At 51.2% G+C, this 24,891-nt stretch overlaps 1 protein-coding gene across 1 annotated transcript in view; it reads left to right on the forward strand.

Annotated features, from left to right (window-relative positions):
• Positions 1 to 24,891, forward strand: part of Ell (elongation factor for RNA polymerase II) — a 48,335-nt gene that overhangs the window by 12,913 nt on the left and 10,531 nt on the right. Inside the window, exons 2-3 of the mRNA XM_028786070.1 lie at positions 18,315 to 18,362; positions 24,678 to 24,799. Coding sequence (XP_028641903.1) covers positions 18,315 to 18,362; positions 24,678 to 24,799 — 170 coding nt within the window. The remainder of the gene's footprint in view (positions 1 to 18,314; positions 18,363 to 24,677; positions 24,800 to 24,891) is intronic.

The following is a 24,891-nucleotide window of genomic DNA, read 5'->3' on the forward strand; positions in this document are numbered from 1 at the left end:
TGTGAGTCTGGGGGTGTTGCAAGCCTTGTACAACTGGCTCTTAGACTTGTTATTTTTTTGAGACAAGGTCTCACTTTCCAGTCCAGGCTGCAATTTGTGTGATCCTTCAGCTGGGATCCCATGTGTGCCACCTGCACAGCAGCCAGTGGACGGGCTTCCTTTGGTCTGGAATATGGTTTCCCTTTGAGGGCAGAAGACCTTTTGAGTGGGCAGCAGGTTGCTGTTGCCTCCATGGATCTCACCATCTAGTCTGTTCTACCTCCCTCTGGGTGCACTCCCTCTGGGTGCACTCCCCCCTGGGTGCACTCCCAGGGCTTTCTCTCCTGCACCTCCCCATTCCTCCTGTGCCAGATGCCAAGTGGAATCCCTCCTGGCTCTCGTTTGTTTCCAGGTCACTCTGTCATTCACACACATGTTGGCTGCATATGCTGCTTCCCATTGGCTGCCTGCCCATCATTGCTCATGCTCCGAACGAGGGTGACCCCCAGTGGCCCCTCTACCTTGCTTCGTGTCAGCTTGCTGGGTGGGGCATGGAGGCTATTCCGGAGAGGTGATTCTGCCTGACCATGATGGATATATGCATTTGTGCATGCATTTGTTGTGTTTCATGTGTGCCTGGGGCTGTTACAAAGGCTGTTTCCATAATCAAGTTAGATTTCCACCTCCCTAAGACAAAGCCCAAAGAAGCTGAGTATCTGACCGAGGACACACACTAGAAATGACTGGCCCATGTTGAATCAGAGCTTTCTAAGCTCAGCTGCATTCAAGAGCCCATGTGTCATTTCTGCTTGGCAGGATTAAGTGAGGCAGGGCCCATGTGTTGTGTGTTCTTTGGGTCTCCTGCTTAAGGAGGACAGCCCTTCCTTACTGGGCAAAGGCAGCATTTTTCCCAGGAACATCTGGGCAGGAGCCTCTTGGTTGTTCTGTACATTGAATTTCCAGCCATGGACTTGGCCACTGGGTACCCAGGTGAAGTGCTGTCTCATCGGAGCTGGTTGAAACCTGTCCTGGTCCTAGTGGGCTCTGTCTACCCCACAGAGGTCCTCACAGCAGTTGGTGGTATCCAGTGTCGAGCTAATTCTTAGAAGTAGGAAGGGAGGACACATGGGCTTGTGTGGAGATCTTAGGACTTTAGTTATTTAAAACTAGTCTGATAAAGGCCAGGCTTGCCTTGGACTCTATAGCTGAGGATGACCTTGAGCTCCTACCCTTGCTGTCTCAGCCCCGGAGCACTGGATAAAGGGCGTGCAGTCTCTCTGGTCCATGTGGTGCTGGAAGCCAGGCCCACTCATGTGCTTGGCAAATACTCTGCCTGCCAAGCTGCAGTCTCGGCCTCCCAACACTTGATAGCAGTTTGAATTTTACAGCAACATAGAGTATGCTGTTAGAGACATCTCACTCTCTCACCTGTGTAGCACCCATAGCTGGCAAAGCATCTACCATCCTGACTCTCTTTGGAAGGAATACTAGCAAGCATGGTGGGGACCTCCACAGCAGGTAGCCCTGGAGCTGGCAGCAGGTCATATGGTGGCAGCACACAGGAAGCAAAGAACCCCTAAGAGAGAAGCAGGTCTGGCCTGTGCCCTTCAGTGTCCCACTTCCTCTACCTTGCTCGACTTCCTGAGCAACCCAAGAACAAAACCAAACCACCACCCCTGGCTGGGGAAGAGTGTGCTTATTATGGGAGCCTGTGTGAAGAGTTCACACTCAGACAATGTGAGTCAGGCTTGGGCTCATACTTCCAACTCTCACAGGTGCAATGGTTTCAACATTGTTTAAAAGTCCAGAGTCTCTGCTGAGTCCCTGTAAAATCGAAAACCATTTTCAGGCATGGCAGCCATGATGTTGTTATGGAAGATCAAGAGTTCAAGGTCAACCTCAACTATGTAGTGAGGCCTACAAAACACTTTTTCTCAAAAAACAAGAACAAAACCAAAACCTTCAAGTTACATATTCTCAGCATACAGTGGTACAGAACGAAACTCCCTCCAAAAGGACTGGAGAGATGGTTCAGATGTTAAGAGCACTGACTGCTCTTATAGAGGTCCTGAGTTCAATTCCCAGCAACCACATGGTGGCTCACAACCATTTGTAATGGGTTCTGACACACCCTCTTCTGGTGTGTCTAAAGACAGCGACAGTGTACTTACATACATAAAATAAATAAATCTTTTTTTTTTTTAAGATTTATTTATTTATTTTATTTATGAGTACACTGTCGCTGTCTTCGGACACACCAGAAGAGGGCATCCAATCTCATTATGGATGGTTGTGAGCCACCATGTGGTTGCTGGGATTTGAACTCAGAACCTCTGGAAGAGCAGTCAGTGCTCTTAACCACTGAGCCATCTCTCCAGCCCCAAAATAAATAAATCTTAAAAAAAAAAAAAAGAGGAGCTGTTATGGCCATGAAAGACTGAACCAAGCAAGGCAGTCAGGCACAGGAAACTGGAATCCTATCTCTAGGTGGGCATCTGGGGCTCACAGCAGCACTATCTGAAGTCTTGGGCAGCTCCATGGCCTGAGGTGAGTGGAACCTCTCTTGGGCCTGCTCTGCTCTGTGCCCACAGCTTTCCTTGCTGTCTTAGAGCTCGTTCTGTTGCTGTGATAAAACACTGACCAAGAGCTACTTGGGGAGGAAAGAGTTCATTTCAGTTTATAGTTGTAGTCCGTTATCAAGGGGAAGTCAGGGCAGGACCTTAAGGCAGGAGCCTAAGCAGAGGCCATGGAGACGTGCTGCGTAGTTACTGGCTTGCTCTGCTGGCTCCCCTGCACGCCCACTGGCACTGCCCACAGGAATTATTAATCAAGAAAATGTGAAAATGCTCTCCCCTGAGATTTTCCTGTAGGTCATTCTGATGGAGGTGATTCTTCAGATGATACTCCCCCTTTCCAGATTCCTCTGGCTTATTTCAGGTTGACACAAACTTTAACCAGCACAGTGCCCCATGTTCCCGGCCATCCTAGTCTCCCGTGTCTTCCTTACAACTGATGCCTCACCTCCCTGGCTCTGGCCCTTCAGAACCTCCATATAACATGCAGCTTGGATCCACATGACCCGACTCTCACACTTTAATTCTCAAACCTTTATGGCCTCACCACTGCTGCATCCTGCATGCCTGTGAAGTAAGCACACAGAACCAGTGTGGGTTCTGCTGCCATCTCAAAGTGTTGTCACAGCCCTGAGCTGTGGCTGCAGCATCCTCTGCCTGCTCAGCTGAACCTGTAGGATAGATTGCCAGGTGGCCATGTTACAGTAGAGCATCTTTGTTTGGATTTGGCTGTCTCTTCAGATTCTCAAAGGAATGTTTTCCAAAGGGGTTCCCAGTCTCCCACCTTGAGTCTGAGGGGTGGGGCCAGCCTGCAAGGCACTTTGCAGTGTTTTGGAACTGGGTCCATGTCAGATCCCATTGAGCTTGGAGCCGCTGCAGCCCTTCTGCTTTGAGAGCACCGTGTCCACTTCCAATTTGCTCTTTCCCTCTGCACACTGCACATTGTCTACATCTTCCTGCTCTGGTCTCTGCTTGGAGTCTGACTTTGAGAGTGGGTAGGGGCCATCCCAAAGCCTGGTGCTCTGCTCTCTTGAAATTTCCTCTGCTTGTTTATTCTCTTTAGCTTGTTTTCTGAGATAGCATCTCACTGTACAGCTCTGGTTGGTTTGGAACTTGCTACGTAGACCAGGCTGGCTTCAAACACAGAGAAATCCACTTTACCTCTGCCTTGAGTACTGAGATAAAGGCTGCACTGTCGTGCCTAGCTTATTCTGTTAGTTTTAAGTGCACCCTCCCTGAAGGCTGGGCACAGGCAGAATGCAGCCAAAGTCATTGCTGGAGCCCACCATGAATGTGCTTTGCAGAGCCTTGTGTGAGTGCAGGACCTGCTCGCTTGCTGCTGGGCCCCATATGCTCCCTTCTCTGCTGAGGCTTCCTCTTGCCTTCAGGGCACAGGGCCTTTGCTCCAGCTTTTCACAGCATCCCCACCTTGCTGCAGTCCCTGCCGAGCTTACTCTTCTGCCACTATGGCAGGACACAGGACAGGGACTGGACAGTGCTGCTTTTGTCCCTTGAGTCTCATGGCTGAAGTGGCTTGGTGTGTGGTAGCGGGAGCTGTGGCTGGTCATACTCTGACAACAGATAAAAACAGCTCAGACTGCCAGTGGGGCCAGGAACAGGAAAGACTGCCCCCATTTTCTCCCTTCTCTAGCTAGGCCCCACCCTTTGGTGATGCCACCTTTAACACAGCGCCACCAACAAGGACTGAGTTTTCAAACTCTGAACTTGGGGGAGACTATTCACGTTCAAACAAACAAGTTCCTATGTGCTTTGTTTCTGTGAGATCTGATGAGGAGTTCTTTGAAGAGCCTTTGGTCCAGCACTGTTCAGTGTCCCTCCGATCTCCCACACCCGTCCTCTGTCCCTTCATTCAGTCCCGGTGCCTTGGGGCAGCTGATTGCTTTTGAAACAGGCTCCCATAGCCCGGTCCTGATGTCTGTTTTGTGGAAGATGCCTTGAACTCCCATCTCTCCCTCCTCTGGAGTACTGGGCTGAGGTTCATGTTTCCACCTGTGGCATGTCCCTTTTGTTATTTAGTGCTTATTTAATTTGATGTGTGTGTGCCTGAGTCTCTGTCTGCACCATGTGCCTGGTGCCCTCAGAGCTCAGAGGGGCATTGGATCTCCCAGAACTGGGGCCATAGATGGTTGTAAGCACCATGTATGTACTAGGAATGGAACCCGGGTCTTCTGCAAGAGCAGTGAGTGTTCCTGACCTCTGGACCACCTCTCCAGCATCTTGTTTTGATTTTTTTTTTAAGATTTATTTGTTAATGTATAAAGGGTTCTGCCTTCAAGCCAGAAGAGAGCACAAGATATCATCATAGACAGTTGTAAGCCACCATGTGGTTGCTGGGAATTGAACTTTGGACCTCTGGAAGAGCAGCCAGTGTTCTTAACCTCTGAGCAATCTCTCCAGCCCTTATTTTGGTATTTTTGAGACAGGGTCTTACTTTGTAGCCCGGGGTGGCCTTTCCCCTTCTAGGTACTGAGGATCTGGGTCTATGCTGTTAGGACCCATCTGTCCCATTATATGATGATATAGTTCATTCATCTGCTCCATCCCAAACCCATGGACCCACATGATTTGAAAACCCACACATGCCTTTAATCCCAGTAATCAGCAGGTTTGGAGCTCACCTGGTCTTCATGGTGAGTTTCAGGCCAGTCAGCATTGCACAGTGAGCCACTCTCTCAGAACGGAGCAAAGAGCCCTTTCTGGAGTGGCTGGCTCTGACCCTCAGAGGCAGACGATCCCGTTCTCCAGGCACACACTCCTGTCTGTACTGTTTTGGCCACAGTAGTGCTGGGATTCCAGATGTACATTGTTGTGTCCGTGTTTTCATCCATGTTCCCGGGAGCCAGGCCTGTGCAGTGGATGCTTTCCCCACTGAGCCGCCTTCCTGGTCTGGCCTGTGCTTGTGTTACATTCTGCTTGAGGGAGTGTTGGGGATAACATATAGCCAGGCTGGCCTCTGATGTACAGAGGCCTTGCCTTAAGTTTCCCATACCCTGCCTCTGCCTCCTGAGTCTGGAGATTAGGTGTGTGCCATTGCCTTCCTTCTGTGACCTCCACTCCCCTGAGGCAGTGCAGAGGAATGAGCTCTTGGGACCTCATGGTGGCATCTGCAATTTGTCCTATGGATACTTCACTGTGACAATGACTATGCCACATTTGCACAGTGGTGCTGAGAGCCCGTTGCATCCTAACTGCCACTTGGCAGTGTCAATAGCTTTGGCCATTGTCTCACAGTTCTACCCTGACTTCTCACCATCGTGGCCATAGACTTGGTGTCACAAACTATAGTGAGAGTCCACCTCCTGCCCGCTGGCTCCTGGGCTGCCCTCATGGCTAAGGGCAAGGAGGTTCAGCACAGCTGCTTCCTGCCTGTGGACTTAAGCCGGGAAGAAGGCTATTGCCACAGGAAGGAGGAAGTGTGTCTGGCCACTGTAGGCCTGGTCTCTGTAGATTCTATTGCCCTAGGCCCTTTGGAGGGCGCTTCTGCCCTGCTGAGCTGCCTGAGCCTCAGCTCTCTTGAATATGGAGAGCATGGAATATTGATGAGGACTGCCTCCCTCCATAAGACTCACTGGTGGGTCCTGTGACATCTCAGTATCTGCCTGTGGGAAGGATACCAGGTTCTTCAAGACCATTCTGGAACTTGTGTTCCCATAAAGCCTTTTCCTCCGTAGCTGGTGCTAGTGGGTGTCAGAATCCTCCCCAAAGCCAGAATGTCAGAGAAGGATCCAGTTATAGACAGTTTGATCAGCCGTCATTGAATTCAGGAGCTTGTGGCCACACCCTCTGTAGAGACCCCCAAGTCTCTTTGGGTGGTGTACCAGCCTTTCCCCAGGATTGAGAAAGCAAGTAGGTGAGTCTGTGCACGGATTGTATCTCTGGGTGTTCTGATGCAGCTTTGTGTCTGGAGTCTTTAAAACCCTCCAGAGACAGGAGAACCAGCCAGCAGGTCAGAGGACCCAACTCTGCCTGGTGGCTAGAGGTCAGAGGGCTCCAGAGCTGTGTGTGTGGTTAGTGTCATTGTGTGCCTCTTCTTAGCCCATGCTGGGCTGTCAGCTCAGGAATTAACACTGTTAGATGAGGTTCTCTAGCAGTTGTGCCCACTGTGCCTGCTGACCAGGAGATACCACCTTGTTAGGACAAGGCTGCCAGCATGCCAGGAGTCAGTCAGCCAGGTAGACAGCTGCAAGAGCAATGCAGTGGGAATACTGGCCTCATAGCTCTGTGTAAGCTTCGAAGAGGGCTCAAGGCCAGGCTGGTCACTGTCCGGGCATTTGGGCTGTGATGATAGATGCCCTAGTGAGATTTCCTTCTGAAGACTCCTGCAAAGCTGTAGGAGGAGGCTAGGGCCTGTTGGAGGGCCCTTGAGAGCTAAGGTCCTGGAGGCTTAAGCCACAGGGAGTCTTGGGCATGCACACTGACAGGCATGCATTCCCTCGCTCTTCTTAGGAACCTCCTGACCTGATAAAACTGTTGAGAAACTCCCCAAAAGTTTCCTATGCTGTCAGTTCTACTGCAGAGAGCTCTGTCCCAGAGCAGAGCCCAGCTGCCTCCCTTCATGCTTGTCACCCTGAAGATCAGCCCATTTTTATCTGAAGATAGATGATAAATGGATCCAAAGAGAAACTCGAGGAGTCCAGCCTGCAGTCCTTCCTGCCATCCCCATAGCTAGCCACAACAGGTAGCTTTTCAAGTGCTGGTGACACAGGGACATATGTCACAGCTCTACCTCATGCTGGTACAGCAGAGAACCTACCTCTCTTTTTGTTCAAGTTGGGCCTGCTTGCCCTAATTGGCTTTGGGTCAGAATACAGTGTGCCTTGTGAGGCCTGGAGATTACAGTGTGCTCTGAACTCCCTCTCTGAGCTTCCGCACACATTCTAATCAGACCCTGACAGCGTGACTATCACAGTGTGTGTCTCCTACACTCAGGCTTCTTCATTAGCCCCAAGCTCAATGACTGGGCTTCTGTGTTGCAGGGCATGGGCCCAGGCTGCTCTTGACCTCCTGACCCTGCTGTCGCAGCCAACTGAGTGGCTGGGGCGCTGGGGGGAGGGGTCATAAATGTGGACATTTAATTGGTTCTCTGTGCTGGGCGTTGGCCATCTTCCTGAAGCAATGCCAGTTGGCAGATGCTTGGCATCAGCTTCTGTATAGCCAGCCTGACTGGAGATCAGGGTGTGTCACCCCGAGAAAGGACACGTGGAGACATGCAGCACAGGACAGTCCCTCTGATACACCCTCTACTGATGTTACTGCTTATGCAGGCGCTGCTGGCCACAGTATGAAGACAGTGGACAAAAGTTGCTTGCAAGGGAAAGTGGCAGCAGCAAATGGAGGTTGAGCCTGTCAGATAGCACAGGCTCACAAATCTGAGCTCAGCTGACATGGCAGCTCCTACCCCGCCCCACCCCCACCCCCACAGAGGTGACTAGAGCAGCCTGAGAGCCTGGGGCTATGGGAGAGAAATGCCCCCAGCTGTGAGACAGGCTGGGAAGGCACTCATGCATCCTCCTCAGGAGGACACTGAGAGCACTGGATGGATCCACTGTGCTGTGCCTCTGGGGCCAGGGTTCTAAGGACGGAGCAGGTGGCCCATGTGCAATGGTCATGACTTTGACTTCACAATTAAGGGTCTGGGAGCACTGTGCCTGAGGGCCCTGAAGACCTGTTGCTTGGGGCTGTCTTTGTCTGTAGTTGGTCTCTTGGCTCTTGCATTTGAGGAGGGGCAGGAGCTGGTTTGGAGCAAAGTGGAGCCTCAGTTGGTCCAGGGGCCCCAGCTCTCTGGAGGTCAGTCTAGGATGTGCTCAAGGAGGTGTCCTAGGGAGGTCAAGGGTTGTGACTGAGTGTGCAGGCCTGCTGGGAGATGATGGGCTGTTTAGCAGAATTCGGAAGTTGCATGCAGATCATGAGTGGGCTGAGTTGCAACATCCAGGTAAGATCAGATGATGAGCTGGCCCAGCTTTGGTTGCTTGGGGACAATAGAACTTGCTGTCCTAGGAGGCTGGTTCCTCACGCCCTTGTCCAAGCCCCTATCTTCTCTCCACATGTCCTGTGGCTGAGATTGGGGGTGGGCCTTTGAAGTTAAGAAGGGGTAGCCTAGCAACTCCCCTGATACCCAGTGGGAATGGTGCAGGAGTGGCAGGGACCCATGGGTGAGAAGGCCAATGTCTGCTCTATGTGCTTAGCACAATGTTTTTGGAGCCAGACCTGGGTAATGTTCTGGCTATGACTCCAGTGGGGTGGGTGGATAGGACATGTGGCTGTTGAGAAAGCTGCTCTCAAGGTGGGCACAGACTCTGCAAGGAGCTGTGTGGATGATTATTTGGGAGGTATTATAAGACTGGTTTTTCAGCCGGGCAGTGGTGGTGCACGCCCAGCACTTGGGAGGCAGAAGCAGGTGGATTTCTGAGTTCAAGGCCAGCCTAGTCTACAGAGTGAGTTCCAGGACAGCCAGAGCTACACAGAGAAACCCTGACTCGAAAAACAAAACAAAAACAAAAAACAAAAACAAAAAACACAAAAAAAAACCCAAACAAAACAATAGCCTTTCCAAAACTAGGGTTTGTTTATTGTTTGTGTTCTAAAGAACAGCTGGGGATGGTATCATCTTTTTAGCTCAGGGAGGTGGAGGCAGCTACATTACGAGTTTGAGACCAGCCCGAGTGACACAAGACCCTTTACAACGGAAACAAAGTCAGGACTTTCATAACAGGGGCCACCCATGTGGGATAAATGTGTTCAGAGTCAAAGGATATGCCCAAGCTGACCTGGGCAGCAGCCGCAGCACTAAAAACTTGGTTATTGTCTTTGACATCCAAAACCAAATGCCCTTTCCTGTCAGTTGAGGTGTTTTTATGTAATGTGTATGAACATGACTGGAGTGGGTAGGGCACACTGTCATCCTGGCAGGTGGGAGCTGATACAGAAGGACCAAAGGTTCAGGCTAGCTATGGTTAGATAGCAAAACTCATGACTTTAAAAACAAAAACCATAAAGAAAATGTAGGGTGTGTTGGTACACTTGTCTTCTTGACATTCTAGACACAGAGGCGCAAGGATTGCTGAGCAGTGAAGGTTGGCCAGGTGCAGGCTGGGAGTTCTGGGTCAGCAAGACCCAGAGCTAACAGAAGATGGCAGTGGCCAGCTGTGCCGCTCTGGACTCTTGTCCAGTATTACATAACCAGGCATGGGGCAGGAGGAGCAGTAGTCCTGGCTTATTCCCAGCTACGTAGTAAGTTCGAGGCCAGCTAGGAATGTGTGAGACATGCTCACATGAAAAAGAAAATCTAGTGTTCCTGTAAGAGATAGACAAGAAGAGTTCCATGTGACCACCTGAGGCAGAGATTAAAGTAACAGTCAACAAGGGAAGGGTGCTGGGTGCCGCTGCCTCTGCTACAGCCCAGTGACAATGATCCAGGACAGGACAGGTTTCAGTGTTTGGAGCTTCCAGGTCAGTGCATTTGTTATACAGCCACAGATCGACACACTGTGTGTGGCTCATGGATACAACTTCAGAAAGACACATTCACAGGGACAAAAAATAAATTTGAGGAGGTTTGACAGCAGGGCTGGGCTCTGGCTGTGTAGTATGTGGTCACAGTGCCCTGCCCCCACTGTCAGCGCTGCAGGAGGGTGGTGGTTTCTGTTGGGTTGTGTCTTCAGTTCCAGTTTTCAAGAGCCTTCGTTGAGGTCTCACTTTGGGAGCTTTCTGAGTCCCTCCTTGAGTTAGACACTCGCACTGTGGTTCCACCAAGTGCATCAGGCTCAGCAGTTTGCCATCCATCTGTCCCATCTGACCTGCTCAGGTGGTCAGGACCTCTGTGAGAGCTGCAGCTCTGGGCCTGGTTCCCAAGCCCCAGTTGCTCATGGAGGTGCCTTTCCCAGCAGGGTCCATAGCCTTGGCGACCACACTCCTCCTTCCAGGAAGCTGGGGGAGGATTCCTGAAGGGCATTTCCCAACAGGCTGGGCTTTACTGGAAAGGGGCGGCAACCAGGAGGTCGCTGGCCAGGGCTCAGCCTCTGCAGTTCCCTCTCCTGCTTGCAAGGCTCTGAGAAGGCTGCCTGTGGCCTAGCGCCCCAAGGAATGCTGGGAGAAGAGGTTTATGCCCTCTCTTCCCTAGTCTCCTGTCCTGGGTGGATGGAGGAGAGACACACTGCTTAGCAGAGTTGTCTCCTGGCTCCAGGAAAGGGTGCAGTGTACTCTGCCATCCTCACCCAGCCTTGTCTGGCTCTAGATATGACCCATCTATTACATATGGACTCTCAGGCCCATTTCTTTGTAGCCTTGGAACCAGCATCTCAGACTCAGCCCTGTTCTTCCAGACTTGGGACCAGTCCACATCATACTGCCCAGCTGGAGCCACATATCCATGGCCACCAAATAGAATTGTGGTCCCTTTGCATTTCTAGCACATGGCAACCTTTTTATAAATAAATTTTTTAAAAAAGACTTATTTATTCTGGGGTAGTAGTAGGGCTCCCTTTTAATCCCAGCAGGTCAATCAATCTCTCTCTCTCTCTCTCTCTCTCTCTCTCTCTCTCTCTCTCTCTCTGTCTGTCTTCTATCTCTCTATCTCTCTCTTTTTTTTGTTTGTTTTTGTTTTTCAAGGCAAGGTTTCTCTGTGCAGCCCTGGCTGTCCTGGAACTCACTCTGTGGACCAGGCTGGCCTCGAACTCAGAAATCTGCCTGCCTCTGCCTCCCAAGTGCTGGGTTTAAAGGTATGTGCCACCACTGCCCAGCAGCAGGTGAATCTCTTAAGTTCAAAGCCAACCTCATTTCCAGAGTAATTTGCAGAACAGCTGAAGGAGTATTGTGGCTGTCCAGTGGCCTATGGTCAAACTAGATTCACCTGAATGGGAGCTGGAAATGAAAGGGGAGTGGGGAGAATAAAGCCAAGACAAGGTCCTGATCAAGGCTTCAAAAGTTTAATAATAGGCACTGCGTTTATAAAGGGGAAAACCACAAAACCCATCCCCTGATTCAGGTTGGAGTATGTTGTAGAGCAAGGTCAGCGCAGGCAGCCCAAACAGCTAAGTTCCCATGGGAACCTGCAGCTGCAGCCAAGGCAGATGTCTCTGTCCAGGTTGATAGGATGTTCAAGGTCTGCTTAGCTTGCTCAAGACTGGGAAGGTTACAGAGTATTAACAGTGCCCAGGTTTCTTGGTGGCTGTGACAGCAAAGTCAGTGTGGACCACAGGAGAGACCCTTATTCAAAAAGAAGAAAAAGGGGAGGGAGACAAAGAAGAAAGACAAACAAGGGGCTCAACTAGTAGAGGGATCACCTAGCATGTATGAGGCCTTGGATTCTGTCCCTGGCACCCCATAAACTAGATATGGTGGTACATGTCTGTGATCCCAGCATTTGGGAGGTAGAAGCAGGAGATCAGATTAGCCTTGCCTGTGTAGTGAGTTAGATGCCAGCCTGGGCTACATTAAACTGCCTCAAAACAAGTAAGAGGAGTCTGGAGAGCTAGCTTCAGTGGTTAAGAGCATCAGCCGTTCACTCCCAGCATCCACATGGCAGCTCACAGCTGTCTGTAACTCCAACTCCACATCATCTGACACCCTTGTCTGCCTCTGCCCATAGTAGACAAGCACATGGTGCAGACAGATGACAGGAAGGTAAAAGCACCCACACACGGGGTTCTAAGGCTGGGAGTGGCTCAGACTGAGAGGACTGCTCTTCAGATGGGGACTTAGGTTCTGGCACCCACAGAGGGCAGCTCCCAGTATATGGAGCTCCAGGCAATCTGAATCCTGGCTTCTACAGACACCTAAATACACACAACCTAAGTCTTCATGCAAAAAGAAGGGTTTCCTCTTCTCTGTTTTTCCTCTTTTCTTTCTTTTCTAGACAGAGTTTCTCTTTCTCAGCTGTCCTTGAACTCATTCTATAGACCAGACTGGTCTCAAACTCAGAAATCTACTTGCCTCTGCCTCCTAAGTGCTGGAACCAAAGATACGTGCCACCACTGGCCAGCACGAATAAATCTAGTTTTTTGTTTGTTTGTTTTTGTTTTGTTTTTTGGTTTTTGTTGTTTGTTTGTTTTTCAAGACCGAGTTTTTCTGTATAGCTCCGGCTGTCCTGGAACTCACTCTGTAGACCAGGCTGGCCTCGAACTCAGAAATCCACCTGTCTCTGCTTCCCAAGTGCTGGGATTAAAGGCATACGCCACCACCGCCTGGCAAGGAATTTTTTGCTTCTGGTTTTTTTTGTCTTGTTTTTTCGAGACAGGGTTTCTCTGTGTAGCTCTGGCTGTCCTGGAACTCACTCTGTAGACCAGGATGAATCTTTAAAAAAAAGAAAAAAAGAAAAAAAAGTTGCCATGTGCTTGAAAGGCATATAAATCCCAATTCAATTTGGTGTCATGGAGACATGTGGCTCCAACTGGGCAGTATGTTGAGGAAAGGTCTCTGTCATCCAATAAAGTGTCCAAGGTGGTCAAGACACTAGCTTCCCTCTGGACTGCCTGGGTACTGGTGTGAGTGCCTCCCTACCCAGGCTCTGCAGTGCTCACAAAGGGAACAGTTCGCCTCAGCCACACTTCTGTAAACTGTTGCCTGCCTTAGGGCTTGCACAAACTTCCTGTTGTCTCACCAAGCTGCTCTCCTGAGATGGCCCTGTGTCCTGATGCTTGCTGGGCTGGTGTCTTGGGACCATACTACTGGAAGGCTTGCCTATTCACACTGCATTTCCCTGACCCAGGAATGGGTCAGTGCTGATGGCTTGCAGGCTCAGTGACCAGGGCACTCATGTCACTACCCCACAGGAGCTGAAGGCAGCTGGCTCTCAGCCAAGTGTGGACTATGCTGCTGCTTGTCAGCCAGGTGCAGTGCCTGGCTGAGCTGTCTGCTGTAAAGGGGACTTTTATTTACTAGATTGTAATTGTGGTCTAGGAGGCAATAAGCCTTCCCCCTAGGGGAACCTAGGCTGGGCCCTGGACGCTGCTAGCCTCCGTACAACTGTATCCAGCCCTAGAATGTTTTCAGCCTCTAAGACTTACTGTCGAATAACTCACCCTGTCTAGTTCTTCCTGAGCCCTGGCTTGCTGATTCAACTCAGCTGTTCTGGCTAAACTCCTCTCCTAGCTGACTGATTCAAACTCTGTTCTCTCAGCTTCTGACTAAATTGTTCTGCTTAGCCTCAGACTAACTCTAGCATTTGTTCTAATCTTCTAGCTTCTTGATCTCTGGCTCCTTCTGCCTTCTCCTGTGTCTATCTTGATCTCTTCAACCTGTCTCTGTAAAACTCTGCTGGTAAGGGCTGGAGAGATGGTTCAGTGGTTAAGAGCACTGACTGCACTTCCAGAGGTCCTGAGTTCAATTCCCAGCAACCACATGGTGGCTCACAACCATCTGTAATGAGATATGATGCCCTCTTCTGGTGTGTCTGAAGACAGCTATAGTGTATTCATATATAATAAATAAATAAATCTTTTTTAAAAAAAAAAAAACCTCTGCTGGTAAAACGGCTTCTGAACTCCATGAACTGAACAGCCACAAGCTTCACCCCACTGCCCCTCAACTCACCAGCTCACCAGAACTACCTGAACAGAATTGACTAGAACTCAGACATCTGCATGCCTGTCTTCTGGGATGAAAGGCGTGTGTATTCCAGCCAGATTACACAGACCAAGGTCTTTGGATGTGGTGGTCTCTTGCCAGAGCAGCCATGTTCTGAATTAAAATTCTTCTGCAATCAACCAGGGGCAGTGCCCTGCTGGAGCTCTGGCTCACAGCTGTGTCCTTGGCTTCAGTAAGCTTCAGGAGTGACACCTGTCCCCAAAGAGTGTAGTTGTCACTGCTGCCTGCCCACAGCACATAGTCAGGCTTGTTAATCTGATGGGGTCAGGGAGGATGTTACTCCAACCCAGCCTAGGGATGGTGCTGTGACCATCTTAGCCATAATTTGTCCTCCAGCACCCACCAGGGCTTCAGGCTGCCAGTGACCTCCCACACGTGCCTAGGAGCCAGTCTAGACATTGCTGAGATCATAGGAAGTGTCACACCTGCTGTCACCTGGCCCACAGGACTTTGTGTCTTGCTATGGAGGTGGTAACACGAACTGTGGGATTCTGACAATACCAGCCAGATGGAGAAAGAACCCTAGACTACAGCAGGGCAGGCATCCTACCAGGATGCCCAGCTGACTTAGAGCTGGACAAGTGGGATGCCTCTCCCTTGTTTGCAGAGGAAGTCTGTGACCCACTGATACCCAGTGCTTTCAGTGCTGCCATGATCACCTGTAAAGGCCTCTCAGAGCGTGGCATGGAGACGTGTTGCTAGGAGTCCTGTGCCCCCTTCAGGGTGGTGCTGAGCCATGGGTTAGTGGAGGGCAGGTGCCAGCCTTAACAACCACAGCACCATGCTTTAGGTGGCAAAGCCGTGTTACTTCTTGTTCTGGTTTGGTTTGAGACAGAGTCTCATGTAGCCCAGGCTAGTCTTAAATTTGTGAGTCACTAAGGATGACATGAATTCTGACCTCCCACCGTCTCCCAAGTGCTGGGTTTACAGGTGTGCACCACCATGCCTGACTCCAGGTTCCTTCTTTCCCGGGCCTTCTGGAGCAGCCATTGGTACCACATAGCCTGCCTGAGCTGCCACTATACAAGCTGTAGTCCAGTGCAGAGCCCCCAAGCCCTGCCATTCCCAGACTTGACCTCCTGCCCAGCTTGCACCTACTGTGCACTCCCAGATTGGAGTAGGGCTGGTGCCCTACTCAGCAGCCCAAGTCACAGGGTGCTGGTTACCTTCTGACTAGAATCAGCCAAAGAGGCAAGACTTCTACAGGGTCCTAATTGTAGCCCTTTCTAGACCTGGCTGAGAGGGTTGGGCTTTATTCCAGAAAGTTCTTAGTTGTGCCAGGTGGATGTGTGTGTGTGTGTGTGTGTGTGTGTTGCACTCCTGATTGCAGCCTCGGGGTCAGAGGGTCCTGTGGTGGGTGTGGCAATAGTGGGTCATTTAGAACACAGGACACCTTTGCAGAAACTTAACTCCTCCAGGCTCTCAAGGCCTTTGAGTCTGTGCTATGTGAAGAGATTGGATGTGAGGTATCTGATGTCTTCATGGCCTGTCTGCACTGAGAGGTGACAGCCAGAGCTGGCCAGACTATTAGTCCCTTTACCAGACCACCCGCTGGGCTAGTGGCTGGCACCATCAGGGTAGCTCACCCTGGTCACCTGTTTCCCCCAGACTGACTCACTCAATGGACCTCCAGCTGTCAGGCACATGGGCCAAGGTAGTGGTGACCAGCTGTGGTCTTCCGTTGTGGAACACTAAGCAATGCCCCTCCTAGTCTGTCTTTGTTAATCTGTTTTCACTTTGCAAGGTCACTGTGAGCTTGTGAACTGGTGTAGGTCATGAAGGCATTCTGCCCAGAGGCTGCTGGCTTTTGCGGGAAGGTTTTGCTCTGCTACCCAGGCTGACCTGGGCCTCATCATCCTCCTGCCTTAGCCTCTTGACTGCTGATGCACCACCATTCACAGCTTGTTCTGTCTTTACCAAGCCTGTCCATACCTGTCCATAGCTGTTTGGGGAACTACAGTCTAATGACAGTAGCATGGATAGGTTGGCTGCTCAGGTGGCTGCTAGACAAGGCCTCTTGTCCAGGTGAGTGAATAGCTTGTTGTCGACATAAAGGGCCCAGCCTGTGTGGCCAGGAGCCCAAATCTGTGATGGCAGCAAGGTCATATGGGGACAACCAGTTGAGGTCAGCCATCCCAGGTCCCTGAGGAAGACTGAGCTCCTGGGTGTCTCTGTCCCTATCCTTTGAGGCAGCTGCAGAGGACTTGTTCTACAGAGCAAGGACCTGCTCAGCCTTAATGCTACTCTCAGAGCTGCCCCTGGGCTGCCAGCCCAGACTCCATGCACTCAGCAGTCCTGCTGCACAGTGGACCCTGTACTCTGCTTGTGCACTGTCCTCTAGAGAGCTTGGCCCTGGGATGGACGGGAGCCAGGCCTTGCACCTGCTGCTTCTCCCCCAGAGCACCTTCTAGGCCTCAGGCCCAGTGCCACAGTGTCACTGATAATTTTGGCCAGCAGTGCCACCTTATCTGTCTGTCTCCTTTGCTGTAAGTGGCTCTTGTGTCTCTCAAAGGCTTCCTTTAACCTGTCTTGCCATTTATGGTAAGATATGGCTCCTGTAGCAGAGTAAGCATGTATAATAATTCTGGAGAAAGTAGAGGGATAATGAAAGGCACTTTCCATCTATTCAGAATTCTGTACAGAGGGTGTTGCTCTGTAGTCCCTTCATCCACAGAGGCGTCTGCACAGGCAGGCAGTGCACACTGCCATAGATACATGTCCCGTGGAAGTGCCTGCCTGAAGGAGTCTGTGGTTTGAGTTTTCAGTGAGTGTCTCACATAGCCAAGGCTAGTCAAAGATGTCTCCAGGCCCTGGCTCATCCTCCTAAGTGTGGGATCCACTCAGGCTGCCTGTGGAAACTCTCCTGCTGTTCCTAGTATGGCATACCAAGGTGTAGGGTGGGGCTGGGGTCAGCTCAGTGACAAGTGTGGACCTGATGTGCCCGACATCACACAAGACTGAACATTCTGTCCAACATGTGCACACATGTTTCTCACCTGGGGGTAGGGCTGCCACCTTTCCTACCTGCTCATCCTTGTGGGTGTGGGTGTCCCACATCTACTCTGTCAATTTGTCTGTTCAGCACCTGACATTCCAAAACTTTCTTGTCCTTTCTGTCTGAAGGACTTTCCAGCAAATACCTGTCTTTTGTATCTAAGGGCTTGAGAAGAATCTGTGCTTCTGATGTGATCACTGGGTGGGAGGTTGGGTCATGGTGTGTCCGCGACCCCTCTGCAGGGAGCCAGCCTCACAATGGTCCTCATGCATGTTGCCTCTTATGCATGGTCCCCGTGTAAAACAGTGTAACTAGGTGGATATGGGTGCTTTGTGCCGTGTCTAAGGAGCTGACCTGGTTTTGAGGGGCTGACTGGAAGTGTCTGCTGGGATGTGACTAAGGGGCTCGAAAGACAAGGAGGCCTCTGCCTTCACCCTGGGGGCCAAATGTGTGCCATTTTGTAGGGCCACCGGCTGCCTCATCCTGTCCGCCTGTCCCCTGGCTGGCTGCTCCTGCCATGCCAGCTGTAGTAGTGGTTCTGGCTCTGGCCTGATCTGCAGCATGCCCTCTCCTGCCCCTTCCCCGTGCCTCAGGCACTGACCCGCCTTAAAAGGCATTGGCATTCAGCTGTACAGAGCCTCGTGTCTGAGAGGAAGCGGAGGGCGCAGGAGCCTCCCCACAGCAGCACCTCTGAAAAGGTGGTCTGGCATCAGGGTTCACTGGAGCGAACTGGAGGGCTGTGGGCAGGCTGCTCTGGGCTGAATCCCTCATGCAGGTCTCCTTTAGAGGCTGCTACATAGACACAGTGACCAAGCCCCTAGCCAAACCGAAGGGCTAGCCTAGACAGGTGCTTCACACCAACAGTAGCAGGCATGTGTCTGTCATGCGAACCTCAGCTGGACTCATGGGCTGCATCTGGTAGAGTGGTCTTTGCTGGGGACCAGCCCCCATGTGATCTGCTTCCTCCTCTCCCTGGGAGTCACAGCCTGTGACAGCATCTAAGGCTCTTGACATATGTCTGCTCCTGTGACTTTGGCTCTGGCAGTTGGGAGGAACTCCTAGTGACCCTTCAAAACCCTGTGGGTGTGCTCTGGCCCTGTGTGGCTGGAAGGTATAGATTGTCTGTCTGTCCGTTGAAGCTTTTCCTTTTTGTTCTCTTTTAGGATTCCGTATCACTGAGACCATCCATCCGATTTGAAGGAAGCCAAGGAGTGAGTGTTCCCTGTCCTGACACACATGAGCTATGGAAGAGGGAGGGCACAGTTGGCTTCCTGCCGGTCTGTCTCTGAGTTGCCCCAACCCAGACTGCTATGCCCAGTGAAGGTCATGTTTGAGAGGAGGGTGGTCCTCTCGAAGGAATCCTTGGGGTACCCTCTCAAAGGTGGATGCCATTGCGTACCCCAGGGGTGGGCATGTGTGTGATTTCACATAGATAGGAACGCTCTGTGTAAAACACACCCACCTATCCTCACCACCATGTGGTTCTCAGGAGGGAGACCAGAGCCTGCTACATGCCAGGAACAGCTCTGCCACTTAGCCACAGCCTCAGGCCTCTGTCCTAATTGCTCATGTGTTGCTGTGAGGAGACACCATGACAGCGGCAGCTCTTATAACACATCTAACTGGGGGCTGGCTTACAGTTTCGGAGGACTGCTGTGTTGTCACCATAGTACAGAGCATGGTGGCAGGAAGGCAGACATGCTGCTGAAGCAGTAGCTGGGAGTTCTACGTCCAGATATGCAGTCAGAGGCTTCTGAAACCTCAAAGCTCACCTTCAGTGACATACTTCCTCCAATAAGGCTATACCTCTTAACCCTTTCAAATAATACCACTCCCTAGTGATTAAGCATTCAAATTTATGAGCCTGTGGGGTCATTCTGGCGCAGACTACCTCTTTGTACTTTTTAAAAACTAGCCTCTTGCCAGGTGGTGGTGGTACACGCCTTTAATCCCAGCACTTGGGAGGCAGAGGCAGGCGGATTTCTGACTTCGAGGCCAGCCTGGTCTACAGAGTGAGTTCCAGGACAGCCAGGGCTACACAGAGAAACCTTGTCTCGAAAGAAAAAAAAAAAAACTAGCCTCTTTAAACTACTCTTTTTTTTTCCCCCTAATTTTTCTTCAAGTCTATCTGTGCATTAAGTGCCTGGTACCCAGTGAGATAAAAAAGAGCTTTGCATGCCCTGAACCTGAGTTACAGGTGGTTGAGAGCCATCACTTAGGTGCTGGGACTCAAATCCAGGTCCTCTGCAAGAGCAAACGGTGCTGTTAGCGCTGAGCCATCTCTCCAGCCCCTACCTTTTACTTCATATTTTGATCTATTTTATCCAGAACTAGTCTTGTACTGAAAAATCCTCCTCCTCAGCCTCCTGAGTCGCTGAATTGCTCGTCTGTGTCCTTTCTAAATAACTTTTTTTGGAGTTGCTGCCTTAGCACTGACCTGGTCAGTGCCCTCTAGCCCATGAGGTGAGGTGCTGTGCTGCACTCCCTGTGTCTCTTAGGGCTCTGGAGCTGTGTGCATGTCTGAATGGGAAGAGGTCATCCTACCAACTGGCCCCTCCTGGGCATTGGCCGTGGGGCTGCAATCCCCAGGGCAGGCTGGGTGGGGCAATAGTGTTCCCATTTCTCTCCTGAGGGTGCCAAGACCCTACAGGTAAGTTCTTACATCTGGCTGTGAGTGGTAGCCAGGCATATGGCATGCCTCAGCTACCCACATAGCCTACAGTTGCTGGATCATGAAACCCTAGGGAACACAGCCATGAAGGATAGCTTCACCCCTGTATTAGTCAGGGTTCTCTGGAGAACCAGAACCGATAGTGTGTGCATGGAGAAAGAGACTTCTTAGGGTGGCTCTCAGGCTGTGGTCCAGCTGGTCCACCAATGGCTGTCTGCCAGGGAAGATCCCACAATCCACCCGTTGTTCAGTCCATGAGACTGGATGTCTCAGCTGCTCCTTAGCATGCGCCACAATCCTACAGAGGTCGGCTCTGATGCCAGTGAAGGGGTAGACTTGCTAGACAGAGCAGAGCAAGGGCAAGCCAGCAAAGTGTCCCTTCTCTCCTATCCTTTACCAAGGCTGCAGGCAGAGGGCCAGATTAAAGGTGGATCTTCCCACATCAGAGATCTGGACTAGAAGTAGATCTTCCCACTTCAAATGATTAAATTAAGAAAAAACTCCCTCACAGCTGTGCCCAGCCACTTGAGTTTTAGTTAACGCCAGATGTAGTCAAGTTGATGAGCAAGAATAGACATCACAATCCCATAATTGTGATCACTGAACAACGGGTTTGTGCTACAAGAGTGGTACCAGCCTTGTCTTTTACCACCTCTGAGCTTTGGTCCAAGGCTACAGCTCATTTGTGTGTAATGTGGGGACAGAACCCGTAGCAGCAAGCCCCAGACATTAGCCCTTAGTACACTACAACCCTACTCGTCATCCTGGGCTGGCTTCAGACTCATGATTTTTCTGCCTCAGCTTCCTTTAGAACATGCCACCTATTAAGGGTCTTGATGTCACATACCACTGGGCTGAATGACTGGTCTCCTCTTGCCTCTGCAGTCAGTGTAGCCAGAGCCAGGCTCCAGGAGCCTGACACTCGCCACTGGCATGCCACCTGATGATGGCCACCCAGGACCCTGGTATCAGGAGATTCCCAGGAGCAGGGCCTTGGCATGGGTCTCATACTCCTAGTCCAGCCCCCTATAGCATTTGCCTGTGTGCCCTGCTCCTTCATGGACCTTAAAGCTGCAGCCTCTCAGCAGTAGTAACTACTGCTGCCTGGCTGACCCTGTGATGAACAATACATGGTGTCTGTGGCTGTGTAGCATGGTTCAGCCTGAGCACACCACCCATGTTTGCAGCTGGTGAGGCAGGATGCTCAGAGACTGAGATTGCTGTGTGTCTAGAGTCAGGGACTGCAGAGGGCCTTGGATTGCTATTGGGCATGCTTGTTGTACTGTCTCCTAGGGCAGTGCTTCTCAACCTTCTTAACACTACAACCCTTTAATACAGTTCCTCATGGTGTGGTGACCCCCCCACCATAAAATTATTTCTGTTGCTACTTCATAACTGTTATAAATTGTAATGTAGATATCTATGTTTTCTCATGGTCCTAAGTGACCCCTCCAAAGGGGTCAGGACCCACAGGTGAGCAGACAGGGACCCCATAAGGAAAGATGCAGAAAACTCCAAAATGTTCAGGACCAGGGTTAGCTCAGTGGAGAGGCTGGGCAGGCTGCCCAAAGGGACAGTGGGGGTGGGGGGTGGGGGGAAGCCAAATCCCCTCTGAGACCTGCTGAGATGAAGATTAGGCCAGTGCAGAGACAGTCCCTGCAGCACTCTCCTGAAGACCAAGGACTGCACAACCACAAAAGCACTCCTTGTTTGCTTTTATTGGTTGGTTGGTTCCTCTGTGGACTCCTGTGTCCTGGAGTTCACAGAGACCAGGCTGGCCTCCAACTCCGAGATGCTCCTGCCTCTGCATACTGGGATTAAAGGCATAAGCCACCATGCCCTGCCTGGCAATGTGTTAATTTCCTTGAGACAGAATTCATGTGGTGACTAGCCTTGTTAGCCCTGTTTGTTTTGTTTGTTTGTTTTTTAAAGATTTATTTATTTACTTTATGTATGTATAATACACCATTGCTGTCTTCAGACACACCAGAAGAGGGCATCAGATCCCATGACAGATGGTTGTGAGCCACCATGTGGTTGCTGGAACTTGAACTCAGGACCTCTGGAAAAGCAGTCAGTGCTCTTATTAACCGTTGAGCCGTGTCTCCAGCTCCCTGTTTGTTTTTTTTTCAGGGCAGGAATAAACAGCCCAGCAGTTTAGAGCACTAGCTGTTCTTTCAGAGGACTCAACTTAGGTTCCCAACACCTATGTAGTGAGTAGCTGAGATTCATCCATAATTCCGGTTCCAGAGCATCCAGTGCCATCTCCTGAACTCAGGCACCAAGCACACCTGTGATCTACAGACAGACATGCAGGCAAAGCACTGGTGCAGATAAAATAAATCATTTAAAATTTTCTTTTTAAAAATAGTTATTTTTGTGTCTGGTCTCTGGAACTGAAGTTACAGATGTTTTTGAACAACCCTGTGGTTGCTGGAAATGGAACCTAGGTCCTCTGCAAAAGCAACCAGTTAGTTCCTCTTGACCACTGAGCCAGCCATCTCTCCGACCCTAAAGTTCGTGTGAGTTTTTTGTTGTTATTGTTGTTGCTGTTGCTTTTGCTGTTGTTGTTGTTGTTGTTGTTGTTGAGACAGGGTTTCTCTGTGCAGCCCTGGCTGTACTGGAACTCAGTACACCAGGCTGGCCTCGAACTCACAGAGATCCTCTGGCCTTTGCCTCTAGAGTGCTAGGATTAAAGGTTTGTGCCACCACTCCCTAGTTTATTTTCTATTTTTAATTTTGAGTATATGTGTTGGGAGAGGTGGTTGTTCACGAGCGCAGAGTGCAGAAAAGGGTGTTAGCTCCTCTGGAGTGCCACCCAGGTGCATGTGAGCTGCCATCTGGGCGCTCGGAACTGAACTTAAATGCCCTGAAAGAGCAGCGAGTGCTCTCACCTGCTGAGCCATGTGCCCATCCTGACTGCATCTTGTTCAAAACTGAGGAATACTGCTTAAAACACTTCTCACCTGTTACCTGCCCCGCCTAGTTCCCATGAAGACCCCTCCCCTCCCACAAGTCATCTTGAGCCAGCCTTACAGTGAGAGCTAAAAGTGCTCTGTGTGGGGCCAGTGCCCCTGGTGACCACACCTCAGAGCAGCAGGGTACACCCAGGCCTGGGTCCTCAGGCCGCCCACACCCTCGCACAACCTACAGCCAAGCTGTCACTCGGGCTGGCAGCAGTCCATAGGGCAGCTGAGACCCTACCTACAAGTGGCGACTGCATTGCCTGCCAGCCTAGACATGAGCAGGGCCTGAGCCACACCATCAAGTTACTCCCACTACCCATTGGGCAACTGAGGCACTCACCATGGCACCTCATGCTCCCTTTGAACTCTGGCCCTGAGTAGCTCCCCCACCTATCACCTCCACCGTGGCCCAGATAATATGGCTTCAGCACCCTGTATGTGCTCCTCCCTAGAGGCACAAAGCTCCCTTTCTAAGCCTCAGTCAGAGCCTCCAACACTGAGTGGCACACAGTGCCCTGCCTGCCTGAGCCTCTGTAAGGTCCTTTGCAGAGCCCAGGCTCCCCACCAGGATCAGGACATTAGCAAAGAGCCCAATTGTCACTGGCCATGACAACAGCCACATGTATCTCAGCACTTGTGCCAAGGGAATGTCAGCTCCAACCCAAGCCTGAAATACATGCCAGAGTCAGACGGCATGGAGCCTCCACATGCTGGGCACACGCAGAAACCCCTTGCAGTTCCTGTGCCCACAGCCAGGTGCCTGATACCTGATGCCAGTAAGCCAAGTGCTTAAGCCATACCTGGAAGGACAGTCAGGACCTTAGCAAATGGAATGAGTCTGGGTGGCATTGCCTTCATGGCTCCTTGCAGGTTGCAGGTGTGTGCACATATGTCTGTGTTGTGCATGCACATGTGAGGCTATGTGCTTGTAATCTGTGTGTGCACACACCCTACACCCTGGGTGAGGTTTGAGAGGCAGGCTGGGGTCTGATGTACTAGATGCTGGGTGCAGACCACCCTAACCCCCTCTAAGGAGCTGATAAAGGCATTTGGGGGCTGGAGTTGGGTTCAGTGGGTAGAACACTTGTCTAACAGCATTTCTGAGGTTTTGAGCTCCATCCCAGGTGCCAAGCAAACCAGGTGTGGTACACATCTGTCATCCCAGTCCTGAAGAAGTGGACACAGGACAAACAGGAGTTCAAGGTTAGCCTAGGCTATATTGTTGAATTTGAGGTCAGACTAGGCTAGGTAACCTATCTCAAAAAACAAGCACATTTAAGCTAGGAGGTGGTGGTGGCGCACGCCTTCGATCCTAGCACTTAGGAGGCAGAGGCAGCTGTATCTCTGTTAACTTGAGGCCAACCTGGTCTACAGTGAGTTCTAGGACAGCCAAGACTACACAGAGAACCTGTCTCAGAAAACCAGCCCCCCACACACACATAGATATGCACCACGTGCATTTGCATTAAGTAGACATAGGCAGTGGAGGCCTTTCCAGTTTGGTGTGGAAGGTGTGCAGATAGCAGGTGGGATGCACTGTGTCTGCAGGCAGGCTGGAAGGTGCAAGCTGTCCCGCTGGCTGCTGTTGCAGTTGTACGAGCTTTACCTGCATGGATGCCCCAGGCCAGGGCAGCTGCACTGGCCAGGTGGGAAGTCCGAGTGGCAGACAGCCCAAATAATGGCGGCTCCAGAGTGGCTGGGCTGAGCTCTTGCATTGTTTAAGTGACTGTCCTGTCCTTTCATGCCACAAGGTGCCAAAGAGGAAGGGTCCCATGTCCCTGCTGCACAGGTTGCATGTTGTAGCCAGTGCGTGGCATCTGTGGGGGTGAGTGTGGCCTGTGCTGCCGCTTCCCATGCCGAGGACCGCAGTGACACCCCTCTCTCCACAGCACATCTCCATACCCCAGCCCGACTGCCCAGAGGAGGTGCGGGCCTTCTCCTTCTACCTCTCCAACATTGGCCGAGACAGCCCTCAGGGCAGCTTTGATTGCATCCAACAGTATGTATCCAGGTAAGGCTACCTGCCCTCAGGCCCCCAGGGACCCCAAAAGTAGCACAGCTAGGCTGCCGCCTCTCCTGCGCTGTCCTAGGCTGGCATGGTGT

This window comes from Grammomys surdaster, unplaced genomic scaffold (assembly GCF_004785775.1).
Source record: "Grammomys surdaster isolate TR1022 unplaced genomic scaffold, NIH_TR_1.0 125429, whole genome shotgun sequence".
NCBI classification, from domain to species: domain Eukaryota; kingdom Metazoa; phylum Chordata; class Mammalia; order Rodentia; family Muridae; genus Grammomys; species Grammomys surdaster.